The sequence below is a fragment of the Ananas comosus genome, linkage group 1 (assembly GCF_001540865.1).
Source record: "Ananas comosus cultivar F153 linkage group 1, ASM154086v1, whole genome shotgun sequence".
In the NCBI taxonomy this organism is placed as follows: domain Eukaryota; kingdom Viridiplantae; phylum Streptophyta; class Magnoliopsida; order Poales; family Bromeliaceae; genus Ananas; species Ananas comosus.
The window spans coordinates 2,124,561-2,150,348 of NC_033621.1; the positions used below are offsets into that span (position 1 = coordinate 2,124,561).

The following is a 25,788-nucleotide window of genomic DNA, read 5'->3' on the forward strand; positions in this document are numbered from 1 at the left end:
TATAATTATAAAAATTATATAAAATATACTAACTATACGCATCGAAACTTTGAAGTCGACATTTTATTGACCGACTCGAATTAAATAAATTAAAAATTTGGATAGTAAAATTAAAATTAAAATTGTTCATCTGTACTTCAGGTAAATTCTATACATATTAACTAATTTTTTTTAAAAAAAAAAACTCAAGGGTTTTAATTTTTGTAAACGAGGAACGCGTGAATGAAATAGGATTCTACTGATAAGACGATCCAAGTTCCTGTGGATTAGAGACTTTTATATTTATGATTTGGTATTAAAGGATCAGAAATTGTTCGACAAAAAATTGTACCAAAGGAACTAAAACATATATAATTTATGAGTTTAAATTTTTCGAACGCGCACAAATTAGCACTTGAGCTTGACTTAGAGCAGAGTCGGAAACCGAACCCAGAATAAGGAGACCACACAAATTTTGTACTTAGATTTTCCGAATTGGAAGAGACTAAGAAAGAAGAAGAGCAAATTTGTACACGAATTCACATAGATTATGTAGATCTTAATTAACATGATTGTAAGCAAGATAATATTTAACGCAGAAACTAACACTATTGTTGTTAGCGGATATGATTTCATTCTTTTTCTTTTTTCGCAAGTTAAAATTTTCAGAATACTGGTTGTTTTACATAGATTCGGTGAATCTGACCATTGTCTACTAATGATTTTGATTAGATTCAGCGGAGCAAAATGTTTTCTTTTTTAGTAATGAGAGTTAATGTTTTTAGAGCTTTTTTTTTATTTTTACATTACGGATCGAGGTCAATAATTTATACCTATGCACGCTTTAAACTTTTTTTTTACTTTGGTAGTAGCTACAAATTAAGATTTTGGCCACACATGTGTATTCTCATTAGTTATATTTTATCAATTTATTATACTTCACCCAGTAGTTACTGACTAGATTCAATGAATCTGTTTATATTCAATAAATTCTGTGGTTAATATCATGGCTTGTTAGTAAGAAGCAAAGTCCTTTCTTTTAATCATTTTTTCCCTCCAATAAAATACACACACATCATTACAACTTTGTACAAATTATCAAAGTACCCATAGAATATTTTGTAACTAAGATTAATTCCAAGTACAAAATAGCTCATTTGTCCTTCAAATTACTAGGACAAATCCCAATTACAGTCCTACATGCATCCAAACATTTGTGGAGACAAATTTTGAATGGGGAGGTTATTTGTTGTGGAACATACTCTTTGGTATTCAATTGCATGCGTTATAAATGTACTCTTGACTCGTGCGCAAACAATTTTGTCTCTTTTCCCTTTTGTACGTTCGATATTGGGTGTAAATTTTACGCCTCTTCATTCAGTTGCTTAATATTTTACACTAATTTTATCATATTTTTAATTTTTTTACACTAAAAGACTAATGGAGTTGACAAAAGTCTTAAAATTAAAGACTAAGTATATATATATAAGACTTATATCCGATTTTTGAAATTATAACATGTTTGAAATTCTTAAGTATCGAATCTTATAATTTTTTGACATTATTCATTTAGATTGAGAGAACAGAGAAGAAAAGAAATAGAAAAAGATTTCTCTTTGTTGTTTGGATTATGGGAAAAAAAAAAAAGAAACAGAAGAAGAGACAACAACTCTCTCCCTTGCTCCTCACTTCTGAAGAGAGAGAGAGAAAAAAAAAAAAAAAAGTTGGTATGACAGCTTTTTTCTCCATTAATTTCTCTCGCTGTCTCTCTCCAAATTTCGATCCAAATTAGAGAAAATGATTTTTTTCTCGGGTCAATTAGTATAAAAAATTTACAAATTTTGCCGTTTTTTCCGATTTTACAGATTTAGACTGGATTTTCAACAAACTGATTAAAATACTCTTATTTCTTTCTGTCTCTTCTTTTTTTTTTCCTTCGTNTTTTCTCTCCGATCCTCATCGCTTCCTCCACCACCTCCGCGGCCCCGGCGACGGTAACGAGGGCGGCGCCATCTCCTTTTCCTCCATTTTCTTCTCCACTGGCGCCGGCGCCCCTCGGCGACAGTAACAAGGGCGGTGCCGCCTCTTCCGCCACCGCCTCCGCCTCCACCTCCGCTGGCACCGAAGAAGGAGAAGGAGAACTCGAAGTGGGCCCGGGTGAGGGTGGAACGAACGAGGCGATGAGGTCGTTGTCGATGAGGTGCTCGCCCCCCGTGAGGGTGAGGAAAAAAGACGCGTCCATATCTAAGAAACGAACAATTAATGCAAAGGATAGAAAAAACCAAGAATAAAAAGTAAAAAAAATATATATATATATTCTCTTTAAAAGATCATTATATATCGTTACTATTACCGAAAATTCTAAGAATCAAAGAAAAATGAAAAAAAAGATGGCAATTGCACTGTTAAAAAAAATTATACTGTTTTATAAGAAAATTGTACTATTTAATATAAACGTTACACTTTTTGAGATGAAAAATGTATTTTTTGAAATAAAAGTTGTATTCTTTCGACAAAAATTATACTATTTTAGAAAAAATTGTACTATTTTCCGATGCTCATCGCCTCATCATTTTCTTCTTCTTCCTCTTCCCTTGACCCCTTTCTCCCCCTTCTCCTCCAACCCCATCCTCATCAACGTGAGCCTTTTTGCCTTGCACGCGGCACCTGAGCCCCAAAACATGGAAACGACCTCATCGCCTCTGTTGGCTCCTCCCTCACCCGGGCCTGCTTTGAGTTCTTCTCCGGCATCGGCATCGGCAGAGGCGGAGGCGGAGACAGAGAAGGCGGCACCGTCCTCGTTATTGTCGCCGAGGGCTGTCAGCAGCGACGAAGAAGGAGATGGAGGAAAAGAATGCGGCGTTGCTCTTGTAACCGTCGCCGAGGGCTGCGGAGGCAGAAGAAGGTGATGAGGGTCGGAGAGAAAAAAGAACAAAGCGAAAAAAAGAAGACAAAGAAAGGAATAAGAGTATTTTGGTCTGTTTGTTAAAAATCCGATCCGAATCTGTAAAATAAAAAAAAACGGCCTAGTTTTACAAAAGCTCAAAACTTATATATTTTTATGCAAATTGGCATTTTTCTCTTAACGTTCTTTTCCTTTCTCTTCTATCTGTCAAAAAGGGATGTTAGTGAGCAAGCAGCCTCAAAAGTAATAATTTTAACAAGCCCATATATGGGTTGAATTTTGGCGGTGTAGATTAATCTAAATCGGTTGAATTTTTTGTTGATTTTTTTTTTTTTTGACTATCTAGAACAAGATCTTGAATTTCAAAATCCTATTTTCCATTTTTAAAAGGTTGTCCAATTTTGATCATTTATTTTATGACAAGTTGATCTATGAACCAAAAAACAATTTTCTAAAATCACAAAAAGTTAAGTTTTTAAAATGTAAAAATAACCTAAATCATAATTAACAAAGTCGGTCCTTAACTCAGGCTCCACCATTAAAAACTAGTCGGTAGCACGTAAAGGAGCTTGCACTATTAATATATAGCACTTTATCTCAACTCATAGATCATATCTAAAGTCCCAACATGTACAACTAAATAAAGTAGGTTAAAATATATAAATCTTAAATATATAAACCGCAGATATTTTGGTTTAATTATATACTTTAGCAATGCTCTTAAAATAGATATATGAACTTTAAAAGTTTTAATTTTACTATTTAATCTAAGACTATTAATTACAAACTTTTTTATAAAACATTTCGTCAAATAATAGAATAATATTTTAGTAAACTACATAATTTTCGAAACTACATGTCTCTCCAACAATATTTCGAACTCCCAACAAAATAAAAAGAAATTTTCGCGCACCTAAAAGTGAAAAAAAATATTATGCTGACGCAACATTTAATTATATATGCACTCTTCAACTATATCTATATGGACATGATTATAACACGTACTCTCTTTATATATATTTTTGTACATGCATATATGCTAATAAGTACGTACATCATTCGCATGTACATATGTGGCCTTAGCCTATGTATATTTCCACATCAATATATCGCAAGAAGCACCAACAACTACTACTACTACAGCGTATGTATACAACCAACATTATTTGATGGCTTTTATATATATATATATATATATATATATATATAGATACAATCAAAATCCCATCAAACGTTACAGCCCCCATCCATAGAACTATATATATATATATATATATGTATGTGTGGATGGGAAAATATAACAAAATACACAGGAGATCTAATTAGCTTTCGCATATAGCTCGAACATGGCGTATCGAACCATTATAAATGTACTATAAATAGATCCACCTGATGATATATATAATGAACTTTACCGTTTATCGGAAAGCAGGTTCGATCTCAATCTATACATTCGCAAGTCGAAGCATCCATGGAGGGAGAGTTTTGCTGTTTGTGTTGATGAGGGGCTCGGCAGATCCGGGCTCGCATGATGTGTCGCTTTGTTGATATGTGCTGCACTTACGGATAAGAAATTCGATTTACTGTAATGGTACATAAATTTTTCGTTATGTTCAAACATGTAACATGTATGCGAATGAATACATCGCGCAAAAAACTTGAGTAAGCTTCGCGCATAATCGAGCACTACGTATTCGAAGATGGTGAATAACTTGGACATGGTAAAACTTTGCCTACCGTCCGATTTTCGATCCAATAAAATGCCATTAATCCTAAGTTTTGATGCATATATGCAAAACTCTCACGAGCGAGTTTACCCGGTGTTTGAATTCGGCAAAGCGTCGGTAAACACGAACGGGAGAGGCGAGGGGCTCGTCAGCGGCTGATTTTGCTGCTCCCACTGCAGATGTTGGGTCAGAGCGTTGGCGTCGGCGTCGGCTGCGTCTTTCTCCATGAGCTGTTGTTCCACGAAGTTAAGGAAACACACCGCGAGCGAAACGTTAGTATCAGCCACCGCGCGACTTTTTTGATGAAAATTATAAGAAAGCTATTGAGTTACCTTCTCCAGAGCATTGTTTTGCTCCTGCAATGACTTCTCCTGCGCATCGAATCGATTATGTTAGATATATGGTTCTTAAAAGCGGTTTAGCCATTTCCACATGAAATTATGGAAAACTCTTTTCCACGGAAAGTGCTTTAGGTGGAAATTAAAGTAATTTTACAGCTCTTTGACGTTTGGTTTGTATGAAAAGGAAAATAATTTTTCGGACGATAGCTGCTTGATTTGTACAGGAAAAAAAAATAAATAGTACTTTCTTACTTTTGTCTCTAAAAAGTTAAATTTAATATTTTAATATAAGAAAACTATAATTAATAATATAATTAAAATAATAATTTAGTTTTATATTATATAATTAAATATTAGTTATGCAATATTTATTTTTACATACAATTTTGATAAATTTGTTTTAGGCCAATCCAAACACCCCCTAAGCAGCTGCTTAATTACTACTTAGCAAGCAACTGTGCCTTATCATTAGCAATATAATTAATAACTAAATCGACTTACTGATATAATATTAATTAGGTGACATATTCAATAAGGTTGTAATAACTGTTTTAATGTCAGAGCATCTATTTTGCCGCAACAATATATCGAAAGATGCACCGAAATTTATCATAGTGTCATTCTGTTCTTTATCAACTGCATGTGTCCAAATATAAGATGCAAACACAATCATAGTCATATATACGAAAGTTATATGAGAAATTTGGCGCCTTAACCTTCTTTTGTAGCTCGGAAATTGAATCGAACAGAAGCTGATTCTGCAAGAGAATGCAAGAAAACTAGCATTAATTAGCAACATAATTAACATGCAAAAATATAATTCACCAAATGTGCGTACATAAAAAACAAACTATTCAGAATTGCGAATACATTAATTGCTATTAGTAGGTAACATTTCGCAATCAAATCACAAAAATTCAGATCATGTCAGATTCACCTTTCTTGATCTTATGTGTCTCAAAGCAGTATCAAGTTGTTGCTCCAGTTGTTGAAGTTCTTTCAGCGTTAAGGAATCGAGTTGTTCGCCCATGAGATTCCTAAATTAACAATAGAGAGGGCAAAGCAAAATCATGCCGCAATTAACCTTGTGAAACTTGTAGTACTGCATGGATTTGTCTGCCACTTCGCCGTACCTTTGCTTTTTCTGTAACGATTCGACTTTCGACTTTAGCTTCCCATAGTCCTCACACCAGCTTCCCTACGCACGAAGTTCCACTGGTTTTATGTTTGTTCAAGCAATCTTAGAAATGCGTAACGTGAGGACTTAAGGTCGACTACCTGCGATTCGGGATATCCTTCTGAGAGGGCTTTCTCTGCGTAAGCATAGCGCTCGTAGCGATCAAGAATCCTCTCCATACTGTCGAAAACAAAAACAAACAACACAGATTACAGTACATTGTTCTATGGTTTGCTAAAATGCTTTTTTTGTTTTTGTTCAAATATATCTAAGCCTCTAATGTTACTATCCAGATCAGAAAGTTGAAAGGGTTAAATCTAGCTTACTAATACTGTCACGCCCCGCGACCGCCACTTTGATCGATTCAGGTGCGCGCACAAATTGCCGAATGAAAAGAGTTTTCCCTATCCGTCCAAAGCTCCACAAAACAAGTACATCGAATTTCCACTTAGGAAATACAGCACAACAAAATTTTGCACGAGGGCATATCACAAGAGCGAGAAAGTAAACTTAACTATTACAACACTTATTTTGGAGGAATCATTCATGTATTATATATGTATGGCAAAGTATATATAAAATATATATGATCAAGTATTGTAATAGTTAAGTTTACATTCTCGCTCTTGTAATATGCCCTCGTGCAAAACTTTGTTGTGCTGTATTTCTTGAGTGAAAATTCGATCTATTTGTTTTGTGGAGCCTTGGGCGGATAAGAAAAACTTTGTCCATTCAGCGATCTGTGCGCGCGTCCGAACAGACCAAAATGGCGGTCGCGGAGCGTGACAAAAACTACTAGTTAAGCTTACCCTTATATTATCTTGAACATTTCCAACGCCTCACACATGCGCAAGCTGCTTCCGAAAACACATGCATATATACTAAATTACGGAGGTACGAAGATTCGTCCGCCGAGCTGTTGCAAGTGTTCTCGGAATTCTTCGCGTCACGCTAAGATTGAAATTGGAATGCGCAATCAAGTGGTCCTCTATAATAAACGCTCCGCGATTGTACTATCTATAAAGTGTAGCTAGCTACTCCGATAATATTAGTAATTCGAAGGCGGCCCGAACCTCTTCGAAACGCTCGGTCCAAATTGCTCAAAACCAAACTATCGTCGCAATATTTTAGTATTTACAATATCAATTCGCTTCGCGACAGAATATGCTGTTATAGCATTAAACTATGACATGTCGCAAAGCCTAACAAGCCCTACGATACGACATCACGCTTTAACACGCCGGTTGAGGATTATTTACTCATCTTTTACTTAAAAAAAAAAACAAAAAAACACTAGCACTAGCTACTCTATAGTAATATTCTCCTTTTGAAGCCATTAAAAAGTCCCAATCAGTACCACACCAATGCATCTGCTAATCATTTTCGAGAATTTTAAAGCACCGAGCATCTTTTACGTGTAATATATATTGTTAGCCTTGTAACTCACTCCACTCTCGAAAGCGGACCAGTTTGAACATGTTAGATACACATATCGATTTGCGATGCTCTCGCAAATTAATATATGTAATCTCATGTTGATTCGCATCGCCTACGTTATGCAGGCCGTATGGCTAAGCGGGAGGAAAGAAAATAATATTGAATTTGCAACGTACGAGGTGTCGGTGGAGTACTCGTAGAGCTTGCCCTTGGTGGAGAAGACGATGAGCGCGACCTCGGCGTCGCAGAGCACGGAGATCTCGTGCGCCTTCTTCAGCAAGCCGCTGCGGCGCTTCGAGAACGTGACCTGGCGGTTGATCTTGTTCTCGATCCTCTTCAACTGCACCGGCCCCCTCCCCATGGCGCAACCCTAACCCTAATTCCTTTCCTCCTCTCCTTCCTGGGAAGGGAAACCCTAACTCGATTTGGAAATGCGACGAGGGGTGGGGGGAGGGGGTGTGGGGGGGGTTTTTGAAGAGCGGGGGTGTGGCTTGTGAGGGGTTGAAGCGGTTTTCGATCGGGCGAGGGGAAAAGCGGTTTCGACAAACCGGGGCGGTTTTCGACTGTGCGTTGTCGAATCCCGATTGGTCCGTGGGGTTTTGTGGCTGACGTGGCGGATTCTGGTTGGGTGGATGGCCCGGGTAGTCGTTATTGCCTCGGATTCGGGGAAGAATCCTTACTAGTGTAATACAGACACATACACTGACTGAATATGAGAACAACTGAGCTAGCATTGCTCTTAAATATTGAATGAATGGTTGTTTTTTACGATATAAAGCAACTGTAGCTGAAAAGACATTTTTGGGGATTTGGGGTGGAGTGGCTGCGGCTGGTGCATGCACCCATGATATTCTTAATCTTTGTCTCGTACCCACCTGTCTAAGTAAGCTTACTGTATCACACTTACACCATATCATCAATAACAGATGGATTATATATATCTTTCTTCTAAAAACATATAACAGAAGTAGCATTGCTCACCAACTGTCTCTAGAGCAAGTGGCAAAGAGCTTGATGATTGATACCCGAGATCCAGATTCGAATCCTAGTTGATTCACATTTTTAGCTAAAAAAATAGCATTGCTCTTTAATCGAATGTTGTTGTTTTTACAATATAAAGCAACTCTCGCTGAAAAGACGTTTTTGGGGATGCGGGGGGAGTGGCTGCGGCTGGTGCATGCACCTGTGGTATTCTTAGTCTTTGCCTTGGACCCACTCGTCCGAGAAAGTGGAAACTCTACTGTGTCACAGTACACCACATCATCACTAACAAGTTGATCGATATAATAAAAATATTTTTTTATAATTACGATGGGAACGAATAAATTTAAACAGAACCGTTTAATTGATGAAAACTAAGGGTGGCAATCCAACTCATTATTCACGAATCCGTTTGTTTTTGGCTCGAAATGAGTTCGAGATCGAATCGCTCATTTAGTAAACGAACCGAACACAAGTTAGGTGCAACTCGCTCGTATTCGGTCCGATAACAGCTCAGAAATATATTTTTTATATTTATATAATTTATTTAATTATATATATATATAATTATATAATATATATATTTTTATTATTTGATTTTTAGTAAAAAAAAAACCGAGTTCAATTATAAAAAGACTCATTTATATGTAAAGTTTCAACTATTAGATCAAATTCTAATGGATAAAATTGTATAAATTTATTTTTTATGCATATTCAATCTAATCTATTTAACTTATTATTCATTGGCCAACTTGTGTACGGCTCGATTATTAACGAGCTGAATTTTTTCGACTCGATACTTCAACGAGTCATATCAAATGAGTCGAACACGAGCCAGTCTCAGCTTGCTCATATTCGACTCGTTGACACCCTTATTGAAAATGCCACGTCGCGAATATAACGGATGTATTATAGAACTTTTTCACCCTTTTCGCTTCTCTCGGTTAGAGAACAGGGTTTCAACTTCTCAAATTTAGGACCAGAGCTGCAGGTGTGGAGGGTGAGGTGGTGCATATTCTGGTTGGATGGAAGGTCCTGATAGTTGTTATTGCCTGGGGGATTTGGGGAAGAATCCTTACTATTGTAATATAGACATATACACTGCACTGAATATAAAAAAAAAACTTTAGTTGAGAGTTCTCCAACTACAAATTGTTAAGAAGTTTCAATTTAGTATCATGTATTATTTTTATCTCTATTCAAAAATTATAATTTATTTTTTGACGTTTAAAATTTATTTTTTTGATTTTAGGATCGAAAATATTAGACCAATTTATTTTTTTCAAGAAAGGCATTTTATGGAAGAGAAATACTAATTCTATAACCAAAAATGAATAGTAATTTCTATAAGATCCAGTTTAAAAATTTTAGATTTTACTATCCCTTGAGACTTTCTTTTCCTTTTACGAGATAAGTAGCATGCTATCCGCTTCATTTAGTTCATTTCGAAATAAACTTAGTTAGAAATATAAATCAACTAGAATTCGAATTTGAAACTTCAGGCACCAACTATTAAATTTTTTGTCACCTGTCCTAATTAAAAATAGTCTATCCCTTAGGCACCGTTTGGTTCGGGGTTAAGGGTGGAATAACCTCTTAATCCCAAAGTTATTTCCAAATATCCAATTTGAGAGGTGGAGTTAGCTAACCCCACCCTAAATGGGAAATCCCGAGATAGCCCATTTGGGATGAGGTTAGCTAATCCCGTCCCACCCCACTACTCCAACCAAACAAAACACTATTTTATTCACTATTTTTTTATCTCACGTACTTCAACCAAACACTATTTTATCTATATCTGGACTAAACTCAATTCTCAATCAAACACAAAATTACTCTAACCCCACTTTAACTCCAGAACTTAACTCTATTCTTGAAATAATAAGATTTTACTTAACTCCGAACTAAACGGCGGCTAAGAAAATAAACTTTTTTTTGACATAAGATTGGTAGGATTGCAATCTATTTTGAGTTACAGAAGTAGCATTGCTCTTTAATTGAATGTTGTTGTTTTTAGGATATAAAGCAACTCTAGCTGAAAAGACATTTTCGGGGATTTGGGGGGAGTGGCTGCGGCTGGTGCGTGCACCCGTGATATTCCTTAGTCCTTCTCTTGGGACCCACCTCCACCCGCTCGTTTCGTTTCTCTTTTATTAGTTACACAACAGCCCTAGGGTTTTAACTTTTCGAATTTAGGTCTAGAGCGGCTGGATGTAATTACAGATGCATGCATCTTTGTTTGATTACATGTCATTTCAGTTTGATGTGATTAAAAATATAATATATAATATTAATAACATATATTTTGTTTGGATGGATGAGGCAGCAGAACATATTTTAGTTTATTTGGTTGCACGGAGTTGAGTAGTATGTTCGTAAAATTTTATCAATTTTTATATCCGGTGGTGAGATTATCTTTAACATAGAAGGAGGAAAATTATTTTTATTTAAAAAATAATTATGGATGTAAACTTACCTATTATTTAAATTAAGTTAGCTTTCCCAGCCGTTGTAGTTAGGACTGCGGCGAATTTGGGCGCAGTTTCTACTGTTGTGGTTAAATTCAAACGAATTGAATCAAATATTGAATTTGGATTTGTACGTAGTTATAACTGTAATGCGATTATAATTACATACAACCAAAAAGATTCTAAATGTAGTAGAAAGTGATGTAACTATAAGAAAGGTATAAATACAAATTTTATTTATTTATATGTTAGGTGATGACGTTAGCCTCAGTATAAAAGGAAAAAAAATTATTTCAGAGGTGATAGGGGAGGGTATAATTTCAACCGTGGCGGTTAAGGCTTTTTGTGTAGTTTGAACTATAGCATTTAAATTCAAATATATCGAACTACGCACTATGTTGAATCTTCATGATGCTACAATTGCAATATAATTGCAAGAATATATAAAAGGTTTATATTCTTTTCTAATTTTTTTTTAAAAAAATTATAGCCAAGGGTTGGATGATTTATATCCAACTTATCCTTTCAATTCAAAACCAAAAACCAACTAATAGTTTATATATTTTATTTACGAATAATTTGAGTGTTGTGAGCTTTTTAGTTAAGAAATATTATTAATTGATTAGTGTTTTTTCAAATAGCAATACTAAAATAGCATACTGCAAAAACTCGGTTAAAAAAATGCATGTTAAATATAATAAAGTGTAAATAAATTTACAGAATAACAATGTATATATAACATTTACAAGAGCCCAGCCGGATACTATCAATAGTACTGAGCGCTTGGTGCTATCGAATTTTCTGTCGTTAGATTCATCTCTTTCATCATTTCTAATCGTTAGATCATACTATTCAACCAACTATCTTCTCAATTATAAAAGACCACTATTAATCTAATCAGAGACCACTATCATCTTAATCGCACATTTTTTTCATCAAAAAGTCGAAAATCTAATACCATCAATAACTTTGTTCTATTTTCAGTCAAATTCTATATATGTATATATATATATCCTTCACCTCCATTATTAGATGGTTTCCACAAAAGACATATTTACCTAACATATATTCATTCAATCTGCAATAACGGTACATTGCACGAATGTTTGTTTCCTTTTGGAAGTGTTCACATTTTTGGGCCCACCTCTTGCTGTTTCCTTTATTATATATATAAAAAATTTCTTAATTATACACCCAAAGAGTAGGGGTGGAAACGAGCCGAGCTCGAGCGAGCTTATGTCAACTCAAATTCGGCTTGAAATTAATTTCGAGCCTAAATCTAGGCTCAAGCTCGGCTTGAAATTAATTCGAGCCGAGCTCGAGCGAGCCTAATTTCGAGTCGAGCCAAGCTCGAGCTCTAAACGAGCCAATTGAAATTCTCGATATTATATAATCAATAGTTTAATTTTTATAGAACATTATCTACAATTTGATGCAACATGTCCAATAGTTCAAAATATAAAATAATTATAAGAAATGTGAGCTAGGGTGACTTCCTGACTGGATGAGGGTCTGAGAGAGAGAGAGANTGTTTGGGTATAAAGGGGGGGATATCCCCCTTATCCCCCCCTTTATACCCGAGCCAAACGGAGTGCAACAGTTTAAGAAGCTATACAAAATTTCTGCAACCTGTTAGACATGACTAATTATGATTGCTTTAAATCTCTCTAAAATAGTTTAGTTTTATATCACAAGTCCTTTGCATTAGATGGCTAGTATGATATAAAAAGCACTTCAATTTTGATCACAAAGGGAAAATATTTGCATTGCGTAAGTTATCATCACATAACTTGTTGCGACGGCCAAACAAAACAATATTATAACTAGTACAGAATAGATCACCAAAACATTGCATCCAAGCCAGATTCGATCCGCTTAACAGTTCGTCAGAACAAATTTGCTGTGATTAACTGACTGATCATAAGTTTTACTCTAATTATGCAATATATCGTAATGTATTCGACAGAGCTGACGCAAACAGCAATACTGGACCCTGGCCCTTCTGCTGCTCCAGAGAAGGAGCTGACACTGTCGGTGATCCAAGTATAATGGAGATGATCTGTGGAAGCATATAAGTTAAAAAGTTATTGGCACATAACACGTGCATAGGAGACAAATCTGGTACTGTAATTGCGACACTTTACGTGTCGAATCACCACTAACTTCCATAAAACAATCAAACAATCCTACATTCATCACAACTGATTTCTTAGAGACAAACAAAAGTGTTCAATTTAACATCTTCCAGTTCACACAGAGACTGCAGTTTACGAATCGCAGTTATATAGCAATATGACCGAAAAGTTATGCACACAAACAAAACTATGCAATTGAATCTCTAAGGGGTGTTTGGTTCTCCAGAAAGTATCTGAGAAAACAGTTTTCCGGCAGGAAAAGAATTTTCCATCCATTTGGTTACCGGGAAAAGTAGTTTTTCTACTATTTTTTCTCCCCCAGATTTCAGTGAACATGCTACATTGCACAGATACAAGTTACAGTATCATTTAATCAAATATGAGAAGGGGACCTTGAGTTGAGGACTTTTTGCAATATTAAGCGCCTCATCGAAGCTTCGAGCATTCGGGGCATACAGTTCGGCCCTTAGAACGACATTTCGTGCAAGCTATCAACTGGGTCGGGGAGCTTCCTTCTCCGAGAGATTCGTAAAAATCATCCAAAATTCTCACAAGAGGTCCTCCTTTCTTGATGGAGCCCACTCCTCTGCATTCGGAGCATGCTATCATCCTAAGATCGCCGCATCTCTTACACATACCCAGAGACCTGCAACAGAAACCAACTTGATATTCAAATACCTGGGTATGTATCTGGAGAGAATTAAATGAAAATCTAACACCAAACATACACAAAAGCTTTATAAAACATATGTTTTAATGATCTGTATTAGCGTATATATTACTTCTTCCATTGAAGGACTAAATCTCAGTTGGCAATGCAGTGCCCAAACTCTTCTGACACACTTTTATCATGTAAACAAACTCATCGACTTCGTAGATTCAATTCTGAAAAAAAAAAAGAACATAACATGAATCAACTTTGACTCAAATTAAAACCCGACTCCAATCTGCGTCGTATGCTTTCACATTCGAGAAAAGCGTTTTACACGTGGCCTGAATCAAGAAACACTATGCTAAAGAGTCAAATAGTAAGCAAATCTGTGAATGTACAGTAAGGAAAATTAAATAGAATCTAACAACCGAGTGACGGAACGATTCAATACCATGAATGAAGGTACTATTATCAGAGAAAAATTGTGGGTTTGCGGTTCAAAACTTCCAGAATTTATAAAATTATCCTAATCCTTCTCCGTCAGTTAACCGGTTAAGGTTGAGTCTTCCTCATAAAAGTAGCAGTTTTACCCTGAAATAAGTATCGTTTATGCGCATACTTTTATGGCTATATTTTGAATTTTTAAAATATTTTTTTAATTTATTTCTCATGTCATTCTAGGTAAACCCTAGATTGTAAATCTCTAAAAAATAAAGGTAAAAATTATAGGTTAACTAACACTAATCAACTATGGGAACAAAAATGTAATAGTTTAAGGGAGAATTTCGTAGAGCCCTTCCGTGGTTCAACGCATTTACTACTCTGCGGTTTGAAAAGTATCACCCATACATTTTGTTTTATCTTAGGAACCCACCGATAAATAAAAAGGGAAAATAATACATAGGTCGATAAATGAAGCATATTACTAGCTTATAATTTTCACCTTCCAAAGTAGAGAAAGGAGAATTATCTTTGGCCGTAAATAACCACTTTCGTTGTTCCGTTCGCCATGCACTAGATTCATCTGTAACTCTACTTTTCAAAATGCCGTAGTTAACTTCGACCTAGGTAGTGCCGAAGTTAATTAAGAAAGAGATAGAAAAAATAATAAAAATATCACTGTTGTAACTTTTTTCAACGCAAATAAAAAAGTAAAAGAATTATGGCTTCAAAATTATTGACTTCGTATCAAACAAGCTGCGGTGGGAAAATATTTCTTTTACCTGAACTTCAGTTCAATTGAAAGTCATTTTCAACCTGAAAAACTCTTACAGCCCAAGAAAAATAGTGCAGTATATTACTAGCCTACAAGTTTCACTTTGCTATTCCGCAATTTGTAAAGCATCCCATTTTGCGAGCCAATTTAAATGCCTCTCATTTTGGAAGCCCATTTTTTTTTTTAAAAGATAGATAGTACGCTACCCGCTTCGTTTATTTCATTTAGAAATAAACTTAACTAGAAATGTGAATCAACTAGGATTTGAACTTGGATCTCGAATACCAACTACTAAATCTTTTGCCACTTGCTTTAGCAAGTGTCGGTTTTGGAAGCCCCTTTGTCTCACCATAAGTAGAGGAATCTAATTCTGCTATTTGACTCGCCGTAAATTAAATTCGTCAGTAACTCTATTTTTTCAAACCTTTGTAATTGATTTCACTCTCGGCAGTGCCAAAGTCAATTACAAAAAAAATAATAATAATAATAAAAAAGTAACTGGTGCAATTTTTCTTTTTTTCATTCTCTTATACGCCAAGTGTGAAATTTTTTTAAAAAAGAGAAAATTATAGCTTAAAATTTTGTACAAATTTTTTTTTTTTTTTAACAGAAATTTCAGTTCAACTGAAAATTATTTTCGACATGAAAAACACTCGGCGCGAACGTTGAACTAGAAGATATTTATGAGTGATGTGTATACCTCCTCTGCGAGGCGGCGATGAAGGCGTCGACTTTCGGGGCGGCGACGGTGGCGCAGAGCAGCAGAGCCCCGACGCCGAACCCGGCGATCTCGCTCTCCGTGAGGGGGAGGCCCTCCATCGCAAATAATGTAAAAACGGAGGGGCCGAATCGCAAAATTTGGTTTCCTGCTCCGGAGCACGATGAGAACGGTGGCGAACGCGGTGGGTGATTTTTGTGTGAATGAATGAGTGGACGGGAGAGGTGCGGGGAGTTTATTAGCTGGACTCGGTGCGTCCGTACTCCTGTGCGCCGCTCATCATCACGTTGTAGACTGAGAATCGTGACCGTTCGGTGAGTGATGGAGGGTGGATGGTTGGGCGGTTCACCGATGAAGTTGTACTCTGGGTGCACGGAGCAATGTTTCCCCGAGCGGATGAGCCGAGAGTGTGCGCGGAGCGCTCGAAAAGTACAGGGACTGGCTCGCAATATTTAGAAAGCACAGGGACTAAATAGCAATGTTCATATAGAGCTTTTCTCGATCCGCTATTTTTATTAGGGCATAGCGCGGTTTCGCCGCAGAAGCGCTTTTCCAATTGATCGAGCATCATGCAGGTAATCGATCCATTTTTTTCCCTTTTTTTTCCCTAATATTTGTTTTGAATTAACGGGAACCAGTAGATTCCAAAACCCTAGGCCGCGTTTCACATTTTTTTTAAATTTTTTTAATTTTTTTTAACCTTTAAGATCTTTGATACTCGTTTAGGTGCGAGCATCACGATGGTAAACTATGTTTTAAAAGTTTAATTCTTAGGTTATTTTGATGCATCATCCAGTAGATTGTGAAACCCTAGATAAAGGTCTCGACTTTTTTTTTTTTTTTTTTGATTTATGTGGTATTAACGCGCTCTCTTAAACCCTAAAGTTCGAATTTTTACAAATTGTTGCGTTGTGTGTGATCTATGGTAGGGTAAAGTGAATCATCAGCGTACTTTATCCTCAATATGGCGCAATTCTGTTTGGACTTCTTAGTATATAGATTATTTTTTAGGTTTTCAAAGCTCTGTGGTAAAAAACAGAAAAAAATTGTTTAAAAAAAATGTTGGATTGGAAGTTGAAGAATTTTTTCTGCTTCGAACTGTTAATGGAAATATATGATTAATGGTAGAAGGAATTTCTTATTCTCTGAATCTTTTGTTTATCGAGAATAGCATCATCTAAAAGCCTTGGTAGGGGACATGAGTGGAACTCTTTTTCAATATTTATCTATTAAGATCTGGTTGTGGGTAGTTGTTTCATTTGCCTCCTAATCGGAATTAAGTTGCCGAGAAGTAAATACATGGGATAAGAGTATTTAGTCTCTTCACGGTTCGGACGAGTCCACATGAAAATTATCCTTGCCGCACTTACGCTTGGTTTGGTAGTGTGGTGGCCAAAAGCATCATTTTGGAAATGTGACGAGGGAGGGGGATTTGAAGAGGAAGAGGGGTGCGGATGAAGCTGTTTTAGATCGGAGGAGGGAAGCAGTTTCGACAAAATTTTCCTTTGGATCACAAAAGTTTGCTCTTACTAACGTATCTCTCTCTTTCTTTCTCAAGTAGTCCAATAAAAAGTTCTTACTGATTCTTTGTAAAAATCCCGTTAACGATTCTTCCAAGTATGAGTGGTAAATTGGACTTCCTGTATTTCGGCGATCTAGAAGCAACTTCCAACAGCCTACCATAGCGAAAACCATGTTACTAGGATTGTAAATTAGGGTTCATATTTGGAGTAATTGTAATCAACAAGATGGTTTATATTATGTATTTCCTGTTGCAAAGACATGTGGAGACAATATAAATCAACTGTTAGGTTTTATTAGATCTTTTGGAGTTCTCCTTTTCTTAATTTAATTTTTCTTGTATTGAAGTTTTGGTTGTTTATATATTTTTTTTTAACTTTTTTTTGCTTTATTTTAGTTGTGTTGCTTTCTAACTGTGGTAACTCTATTTATGTACTCAGGCCAGCGACAGATTTAACATTAACTCTCAGCTTGAGCATCTGCAAGCCAAGTATGTTGGAACAGGGCATGCGGACTTGTCTAGATTGTAAGTCACCAGGTCCATAAATATGTTATAACTGATTTTGAATGATCTTATTATAATTTTTTATTTGCTTTTGGCGTTAAGTGAATGGGCAGTAAACATCCAGCGGGACAGCTATGCATCCTATATTGGTCACTATCCCATGTTAGCATACTTTGCTATAGCGGAAAATGAATCAATTGGGCGAGAGCGCTACAATTTCATGCAGGTATCTTCGACTATTTTCCCCATTCTTTTTCTATATCTTTTTACTGTTGGGCCGTATTATGGAAACTATTGATCTTACTACTACGTCTCTGCATTGGCTAATCTGTGAAGTTTGAAGTATACTAACTAGTTAATTCCACATTGTTAAGATCACAATCAGAAGTCCTAATTTTCATTTTGTCAAGATAGAAATATTTTTTCGTGTTATCATGTTTTGACCCAATCATGAGCCCATAATGAGCTATGAGCTTATTTTGCTGCCCTAAATGGTGCTGCGTATATTGAACATGATGAAAGTAGTGTAAAAGGTGTTCAATAACATGCTTTTAGTTAGATTTGCCATTCCTTATTGCCATTCCATCATTTTGCGATGAATGATACACCTTATTTATACAATAAAAATCTAAACCGTAAAAAAATTATGCTGGCCACATACAAGTACCTTGAATTGTTGATTTTAGAATGGCCTAAAGTGTAAGGTGAATTGAACCTAGTGATTCATGATAATCTTACAGATGTTAATGGGTCAAATAAAAAATTTGATTAGTACTTCGATTAACATTCTACATCAATTCAAAATACTTCTGATGGTGGCGATATTTCTCTCCTGACGAATGAAGTAAAACAGCAGAGTAAAATAATCCTCACAATGAAGCAAGCGGCATGCCATCTTACATTTTTCATGTTCTTCCTTTTGATTTGGTGTCGTCTTTCAGAAAATGTTGTTGCCGTGTGGTCTTCCTCCACAGCGGGATGAAGATTGAGGTGCTCGTAGTTTCAATTTCAAGCTTGTCCGTGTTGGTCCTCTTCCTGTAGTCGGCCGCTTCCCGTCACAAAGAAAGTGAAGAGCAAAAAGATTGCCTATCAGCCACTTGATGATCTTTTCTTTCTTCTTCTACCTTTTTCCTTTCAGAGCTGTTATTGAGAGGATTGCGCGAGCGTGTGTTCTAAACTTAACACAACATGTTTATTTTTTATTTTGTGTCAAGAATGTGTTGAGCTACTTATCTAAAGCAAAACAGTATGAGAAACATCAACTCGAGGTCCTCGAGGCGCATACTATTATTGATATTAAAACCAAATTTGATCTGATAGAAGGAGAGTTTGATGGAAATTTATATTACAATTACTATGTGGGGTATGTGCTTTTTTAGTCCATTTGATTGGAGCCTCATTTCCGAGGGCATGCTAATATTTACTGAGAAGTGTTTCCATTCATGTGGTTTTATGGTACTATTGTTAGTGCTTTGCTTTACTCCTTGTCGACGAATGGTTTTCCTGTCTGATTTGGCTTGGTTGAAGCTTCTTCAGAAGTGCTATTTGAGTAGGAACTTTTTGTCAAAGCATTATAAACTTTTGTTTTGTCGAGATCTTCCTGATATTCTCCCATTGTAGCAGGAGCAATAGCTTCAAATGCAGCTTTTGGCTTTTGTGGTGCTGAAGCTTATTCGAGCTTCTCGCCACGGAATTCGTCGTGATAAAAAGCTATTTCAGAACTAGCAAATCAAGGCATTTATTGGTGTCATACTACATAAATTAGAAATTTCAATGATTAAAGAATAAATTGGTCCAATGATCTTAATTGAAGACATTTGTACTGTGGAAAATTACCAGTAACTAATGGAGAATTGAAAATTTTCTATTATTATTAATATTTAAAACTGCATTTAATGATCATAACAAAGTCGTTGTAGTATAGTGGTGAGTATTCCCGCCTGTCACGCGGGTGACCCGGGTTCGATCCCCGGCAACGGCGTATTTTTATTTTAATTTTTAAGTTTTTTTGTACCAAATTTTTTTGATGTTTTTCCTAATTCTTTAAAATTTTTCTACCAATTTTTTGCACCAAATTTTTAGATTTTTTGAACTTTTTGTATCACATTTTTTTAAATTACATTTTTCGTGCCACAATTTTATTTCTTAGGAATAATTGGATATAGCTTCTTATAAAAGCATCAAATAGCAAATATATCATTACAAAACTTATATTATCAAATATATTCCTTCAAAAGTCTTTCAATCTGCAAATATATCATTCTGTTACCCAAATTTAGATAATTATAAGTTAAAAAAAAACTAATCACAATTAACTAAGGGGTAAAATAACCATTTTACCCCTCCTTTATATACTTTGTATTTTAAAATTGAGTTGTGTCATTTTTTTTCACTCTCTTCTCTTTATCCATAACTACAGCGAGACTTACTGCAACGGTTACATCGAAGGCGGAGCCATCGATCGCGGCAAAAATAAGATACGCCGCACATGCCGCGGCAAAGACGAGGAGAGAGAAAAAAAACTTTTTTTTTTTTTGAGAGAGAGATAGGTAGCACGCTACCCGCTTCGTTTATTTCATTTAGAAATAAACTTAGCTGGAAATGTGAATCAACTGGGATTCGGACTTGGTTCTCGAGTACTAACCACCAAGCCTTTTGCCACTTGCTCTAGAGACGGACGGTCGGTAAAAAAAAACTTTTTGCAACGACAAATTTGTAAGGGCAAAACATCGTTAAAAATCTAACAACAAGACATTTATTAATGAATCATAATTTTGGAAGAAATATATTTGTAAACCAGAGAATTTTTAAATGGATAAATTTGGTAACTTAAATTTTGAAGGAATGTATTTGCTACTTCATATCTTTGCAGGGATCTATATGAAATTTATCCTATTTCTTAAAACGGATACAAATTACAATTTCTTGAGAAGGTTTTTTTTTAAAAAAATTATCTGGGGGCAAACACATGATGGAACCTCTCAAAAATCAAGCAGTCATTTGAAGCAATATGCTAAATTTTGCACAAAAGATTTTGAATTTTACGAGACTTGTCTGTGTAGGGACCAAAAATTAAGGGGGTGTTAGATTTCCTGAAAAAATTTTCAGAAAATAGTTTTATGACTGAAAAGTTATTTTCAGTTTGTTTGGTTAACAGAAAAAATAATATTTCTGAAAAGCCCTTTTACAGATATCATGAAGAAGTCCTTTTTAAATTTTAACAATTTTGTATCAAAAAAAAAAAAAAAACTATAGAAAAAATGTTTTTCATAAACCATTTTTCCTTCACAAAATAATTTCCTTCAATTTTTGGAGAAACCAAACAAACCCTAGTGAATTGTATGCTCCAACTTTTTTTTTTTTTTTTTTTTTTTTTTTTTTTTTTTTTTTTTTTAGTTCATTTTGGTGGCCCTGAAAATTAGACATCATGGAAGTTGCAGCAGATACTCTCCAACCAAACCCATATGAAAACTGAGTTAAAAAGTTGGGCACCAAACTAAAACTATGCTCTCCTCTACTTTAAAATTGAAAATTAAATAAATGAAGAGCTTCTGATTTTGATGGAATTTAAAAGTTGGGAGCAAACTGCAAAAACAAAAAAATCACACTTCATCATTTCAAAACCACACTATGAATCTTATTCTAATTTCATACCAAGTAAACATCCCATTTGTCCCATAGCAAAAGAATACCCTGAGTCTCCACATAGAAACCCAGAGAAATTACACAGAGAGAGTGATATTACAAATAAAGCTACATCTCTAAATAAGCTTTAGTTCTCCAACACAAATGTGCCCAAAAAAGAACAATGTAAGTTTGTATATGAATGGCGCATAACTTATAAACCTACACTATTCCCCCTTCTCCAACTCTACTTCTCCTTCTTAGGGCCGTTAGCAGCGTCGGCGGCTTCTTTGGATGGATTAAGCTCGTCCCAAGCTTCGATCCACATGACCATGGCGTCGGCAAGCTTGTCGAAGTACGGGTCGACTTTTCCGAGCTTAGCCTTAACCTGCTTCGAGAGCTCGATGTAGCACTTTTGCACGGTGTTGCACTCCTTCGGTAGGTTCGCGGATTGGAAGAAGGGGATGAGCTCTTCTTGCCAGAAGATGCCGTTGTACTCCTTTTTAAGGTTTACGAACGGGTTGCTCGCCTTGCTGTGCCAGATGTAGGGCAGGCCGGTCTTTACTCCTAGACCTAAGTGGTCGCAGATCACCTACACAATCAACGGATAAGATGTGAGGAGAGCTTATGTATTCATCGGAGCAAATACCCGATTACCAAAGAAGAAAAGTACTTCTACAAGTGGATGACAAAGGAACATTTAAGGCCTGTTTGGTTTTGGCTGGAACTTCTCCCAAACTGCTGTTTAAGTAGAGCTACTCGAACAAGCGCGCATAGTTTTTTCCTTTAACATCCTAAACAGCTCCCTACTGCATCAGAATCGGAAAATTCCAGTTGGAGCTTCTGCTTCTCAGCCCTAGATCTCATTTTGGCTTCTTGCTATAGAAAAAGCTCCCAACCATTTGATAGCCGAAACTTGTTAGTAGTAGAGAAGCGATTTAGAAACCAAACACACGTAGTTGGACAAAGGTGCTTTAATACTTTTATGCTAATTATGAAACACTCTCCTTCATTCATGGGCTCGACACGTGTAATTTGAACTGATTGGAATATAGTCGTTCCCTTTAAGTGCTAGACCAATCTGGTGGAAGTCAAACTCGGGAGGAACACTCACATAACGTGTGAACTGAATCAAACGACCAAATTCCCTCTTGAAGCTTAACAATCCAAAAAAGGGTGCTTGAATTTTTTGCTTCCTAAGTATTGAAACAGATCAAGACAAAAGAAGAAGAATGATTTACCTTCATGCACCAACCAGCCCACATATCATCGTAACGGCCAATAGGCTGGCCATCACCCATAAGTCCAAAGTACATGGCAGGGCCGATTAGCTCACGGTTGAATGCGAGATTCATCCCACACATTGGAAACAAGGTACCCTTTGGAATTGTGAGTACTGCATCAACATACCTGACATCCAAAAGAATTTAGTTAGATGAGCCAAGCAAGCAACTAATTAAAGAAAAGTCTAAATTGTCGACCTAATAAAATTTTGAATTGAATAATCTCAGCCTATCCTGGGCTTTATCATTAATATTTCTTACCTGCTGTTTTATAATGCAAATATCTCTTCTGAGAAAAACGAGAGAGGACAGTGCGCAAATACATAATGCTTCAGGTAAAATACATAGGTAGTCCGTAAACTAAAATTACCAACATTTGCCCACGGATCACATCGCTTGTCAGCGAAATTGAAAGGAATAGCTAAACATTTTACTCTAGTGTTCAAGTAGCTACCTGGTATTTCTCTCACGGGGCTTGACAAGCTGTGTTGGGGCATCATAGTCCGGGATATTGAGCCAAAGGCCATGAGAAACAGCAGTAGTGACACCCTCGCGAAGGCTAAAAGGGTAGCCACGAACGAAATCTGCTCCCTCACGGTAAGGATCATACAGAGTATTAAAGAAGAAGGGAGTAGAAGGGCTGAGAAGATTCTTTATGTGCTGCTCGAGCGCATTGATGTCCTTGCCAGATGGTTCTTTGGCAACCTATACATAAAAAGAGAAAGGGCTTTGTTTAGTAAAACGATTTCACTGTAATTTGAAGAAGAGAGCTTGAATTCTTACATACTAACACCAATTAAGTAAATACATGCAGATCAACGGATTACATGTGCCCACCGCTTTGCCAATGAGGAATGAGGAACTTTACTTTGTAGATCACAAAATGGAGGCATAATAAACTAACACTGACCATGCATCAAGTTGTTTGGAGATCAAAATGATAAAATAAGCATAAAACATGTCTGTTACTCATCTATTAATAAAGAGAAAAAAAAGCACAACTATCAGTCCACTTCCTATTGTTGTTCTCTTCTTTTTCATGACACCAGTTCACAGATCTTTTTGCATCCCTAGTCAACAACAGTGCAATCATTCTTGTAGCCAATAGAAGCACTCTAATAAATTGCGTAGTGGACAGACATGACCCACATAACTCCACAGATCCCGCCGGAAAATGGTAGCCACTAATTATGCAGGTAAAAATGATTGCAAGTTTCATAAAGATAGAACAAAGGTTCTGATGATTACAGCACTATCCTGTTAACAATAAAAAAAAGAAAAAAAAAATTAAAAAGATAAGAGTAAGGAATGCTTCAATAGGCATAAGCATTTAAAGGATTAAGTACATTGTAGACATTGGAGCATTGTTTAAGATTGGAGTGGTGTTGAACCCTTTTAAAATATAAGAACCATGCGATGCAAACCTAATGAAGCGGATCTGGCAACAGTTCACAAAAGACCAACAGGAAGATCTGCTAAGTAATTTTTTAGTAAAACAGCTGAGTAGCACAAAAATTTTATAAACAAGGATGAAAGATCAACTCGATGCTAAGCTGCTAACTCTTATTACGATTTTCCTTGCTCAATAATGGATCTGAAGGCATGGAGAGTCGACTATATAAGCAATGGTTATATCATAACAGATCATCACTGGAAGATTAAATAATCCTCTGGCATAAACTTATCAAGCCAAAAAATGCGTTAATACAGCAAAATAACCAACAAGTGCAACATAAATTAATCCAACTAAGTCATATTAGCACCAAAGATCAGGATAAAAATAATTGTAAATTAAACCAAAAGTAACACACAGGGCACTTGGTTTAGAAACTAAAGCCTATCCATAATCCTCTAAAGTTCCCAACGAGGGAAAAAAATTGCTAATGAAGAGATCAAAGAGATGGTCCCAACCATCAATAAAGTAGAGTGGATCTTTCAATTAACATGCTACAATAATAGATCAAAAGCAACAGTGTAACAGCCTCTTCAGGAAGGAAGAAGAGTTGATGATAGGAACTAAATTGAACTCAAACTAAAACCTTAATATAGTACGAAAAGAGCTGCAACTATAGAATACCGAAATTATGAAAAAAGAATAATTTTGCAACATCATCGTAATAATAAATCCCTTTCACAACATAAAGTCAATCAAAGACCAAGTTTATTTTTCCCAGATTAAGTAAAAAAGTACCAAAAACATCGAAGTAACAGGGAAAAATCCGATCTTTACGTCTTCCCCAAAACCAAAACTTAAACATCAAAACACCAATCCAAAAACCCTGAAAAAACTGGAAAAAAAAAATCCCACCTTTACGCAATCCCCGCCACGCTCTTCCCCACCCAAAAACAAAACTCAATCATCAAAACACCAAGCGAAACCATAAAAGCTCCGAAATCGAACCAGTTAAGAGGAATGGGGGAGGAGAAAGAGGCTGAGATCCGACTCACGAAGCAGTCATCGTCGATCGTATAGATGTACTTCTTCTTGGAGACCATGTATCCGAAGCATCGGCACGCGGAGTCCTTGAAGGAGATGCACGAGGCCTTGGGGCCGAGGATACGGTTGATGTCGTTGCGGTTGTAGAGCTCGTAGTCGAACCCCTCGGGCACCTTGATGGTCCTCGTGGGGTCCCCATCTTGGACGATGATGAGGTGGTAGGGTTGGAAGAACGGCCTCCACATCTCCAGGAAATCCAGGTTCCGGATCGTCGGGATCACGATGTCGAGCTCCTCCTTGAGCAGGGGAGTGATCGGAACCCCTGATCCGGTCGCCATTGACGCGCGCGGCGACGAGGGATCGGCCCTAGGGTTTCAGAGAGAGAGAGAGAGAGATGGAGAGGACGAAGAGATCGAGAGAGAGAGAGAGAGGCGACGAAGAGGGGAGGGAGAGGATCCGAACATATAAAGAGGAGATCGGCACGTGACGTCACGTGAGACCCGGTCGGGTGGGGTCGTATTGACCCGGTCCATGTTTCCGGTCCGGAAATTAGGCCGGCTCTCGGTTCCCCGGTCTAGACGCAATACAAAGGGCTTTCACAAGGGAAAAAATATATATTAAAAACTTATTATTGTGTTATATGCACTTTAGGAACCCTAGTACGTAAAAAATATGTATATGA

At 36.5% G+C, this 25,788-nt stretch overlaps 4 protein-coding genes and 1 non-coding gene across 6 annotated transcripts; 2 read left to right on the forward strand and 3 right to left on the reverse strand.

Moving 5' to 3' along the window:
* LOC109708203 (truncated transcription factor CAULIFLOWER A-like) lies at positions 1,900 to 8,047 on the reverse strand. Of its 2 annotated transcripts, XR_002215706.1 has the most exons (10): positions 7,743 to 8,047; positions 6,231 to 6,309; positions 6,086 to 6,150; positions 5,890 to 5,989; positions 5,669 to 5,710; positions 4,944 to 4,982; positions 4,702 to 4,841; positions 4,300 to 4,438; positions 2,525 to 2,866; positions 1,900 to 2,223 (listed from the first exon to the last, which is right to left on the reverse strand). XR_002215706.1 is itself a non-coding variant. In XM_020229884.1 (8 exons), exons 1-8 carry the CDS (start codon positions 7,925 to 7,927, stop codon positions 4,330 to 4,332), a joined length of 759 nt encoding a protein of 252 aa, XP_020085473.1. In that variant the 5' UTR covers positions 7,928 to 8,047; the 3' UTR covers positions 3,874 to 4,329. The 2 variants fall into 2 exon arrangements, 1 of the variants encoding a protein (XP_020085473.1); XM_020229884.1 differs by lacking the exons at positions 1,900 to 2,223; positions 2,525 to 2,866 and having other exon boundaries at positions 3,874 to 4,438.
* Positions 12,754 to 15,949, reverse strand: LOC109708273. Its single transcript, XM_020229943.1, has 3 exons — positions 15,719 to 15,949; positions 13,543 to 13,796; positions 12,754 to 13,074 (listed from the first exon to the last, which is right to left on the reverse strand). The coding sequence occupies exons 1-2, from the start codon at positions 15,835 to 15,837 to the stop codon at positions 13,577 to 13,579; spliced, it is 339 nt and encodes a 112-aa protein (XP_020085532.1). The 5' UTR covers positions 15,838 to 15,949; the 3' UTR covers positions 12,754 to 13,074; positions 13,543 to 13,576.
* Positions 16,184 to 19,109, forward strand: LOC109708279 (uncharacterized protein At4g14342). Its single transcript, XM_020229952.1, has 4 exons — positions 16,184 to 16,311; positions 17,698 to 17,783; positions 17,865 to 17,988; positions 18,704 to 19,109. The coding sequence occupies exons 1-4, from the start codon at positions 16,306 to 16,308 to the stop codon at positions 18,749 to 18,751; spliced, it is 264 nt and encodes an 87-aa protein (XP_020085541.1). The 5' UTR covers positions 16,184 to 16,305; the 3' UTR covers positions 18,752 to 19,109.
* TRNAD-GUC lies at positions 19,672 to 19,743 on the forward strand. Its single transcript has one exon. It is a non-coding gene; the product is annotated as a tRNA-Asp (tRNA).
* Positions 21,378 to 25,541, reverse strand: LOC109708260 (UDP-arabinopyranose mutase 1). Its single transcript, XM_020229937.1, has 4 exons — positions 25,118 to 25,541; positions 23,124 to 23,374; positions 22,628 to 22,796; positions 21,378 to 21,978 (listed from the first exon to the last, which is right to left on the reverse strand). Exons 1-4 carry the CDS (start codon positions 25,442 to 25,444, stop codon positions 21,634 to 21,636), a joined length of 1,092 nt encoding a protein of 363 aa, XP_020085526.1. The 5' UTR covers positions 25,445 to 25,541; the 3' UTR covers positions 21,378 to 21,633.

Bases quoted from the DNA above. Each gene is read 5' to 3' on its own strand.
- LOC109708260 (XM_020229937.1), bottom strand. From the start codon at position 25,444: ATGGCGACCGGATCAGGGGTTCCGATCACTCCCCTGCTCAAGGAGGAG. The intron at 22,797-23,123 runs GTAGCTACTTGA...TTTGGATGTCAG, and splicing joins CCCCGTGAGAGAAATACCAG to GTATGTTGATGCAGTACTCA. The intron at 21,979-22,627 runs GTAAATCATTCT...TTGATTGTGTAG, and splicing joins GGGCTGGTTGGTGCATGAAG to GTGATCTGCGACCACTTAGG.
- LOC109708273 (XM_020229943.1), bottom strand. From the start codon at position 15,837: ATGGAGGGCCTCCCCCTCACGGAGAGCGAGATCGCCGGGTTCGGCGTC. The intron at 13,797-15,718 runs GTATACACATCA...TTTCTGTTGCAG, and splicing joins ATCGCCGCCTCGCAGAGGAG to GTCTCTGGGTATGTGTAAGA.
- LOC109708279 (XM_020229952.1), top strand. The intron at 17,784-17,864 runs GTAAGTCACCAG...TTTGGCGTTAAG, and splicing joins CATGCGGACTTGTCTAGATT to TGAATGGGCAGTAAACATCC. The intron at 17,989-18,703 runs GTATCTTCGACT...GTCGTCTTTCAG, and splicing joins AGCGCTACAATTTCATGCAG to AAAATGTTGTTGCCGTGTGG.
- LOC109708203 (XM_020229884.1), bottom strand. From the start codon at position 7,927: ATGGGGAGGGGGCCGGTGCAGTTGAAGAGGATCGAGAACAAGATCAAC. The intron at 6,310-7,742 runs GTACGTTGCAAA...TGTTTTCGACAG, and splicing joins GAGTACTCCACCGACACCTC to TATGGAGAGGATTCTTGATC. The intron at 5,990-6,085 runs GTACGGCGAAGT...TTGTTAATTTAG, and splicing joins TCGTTACAGAAAAAGCAAAG to GAATCTCATGGGCGAACAAC.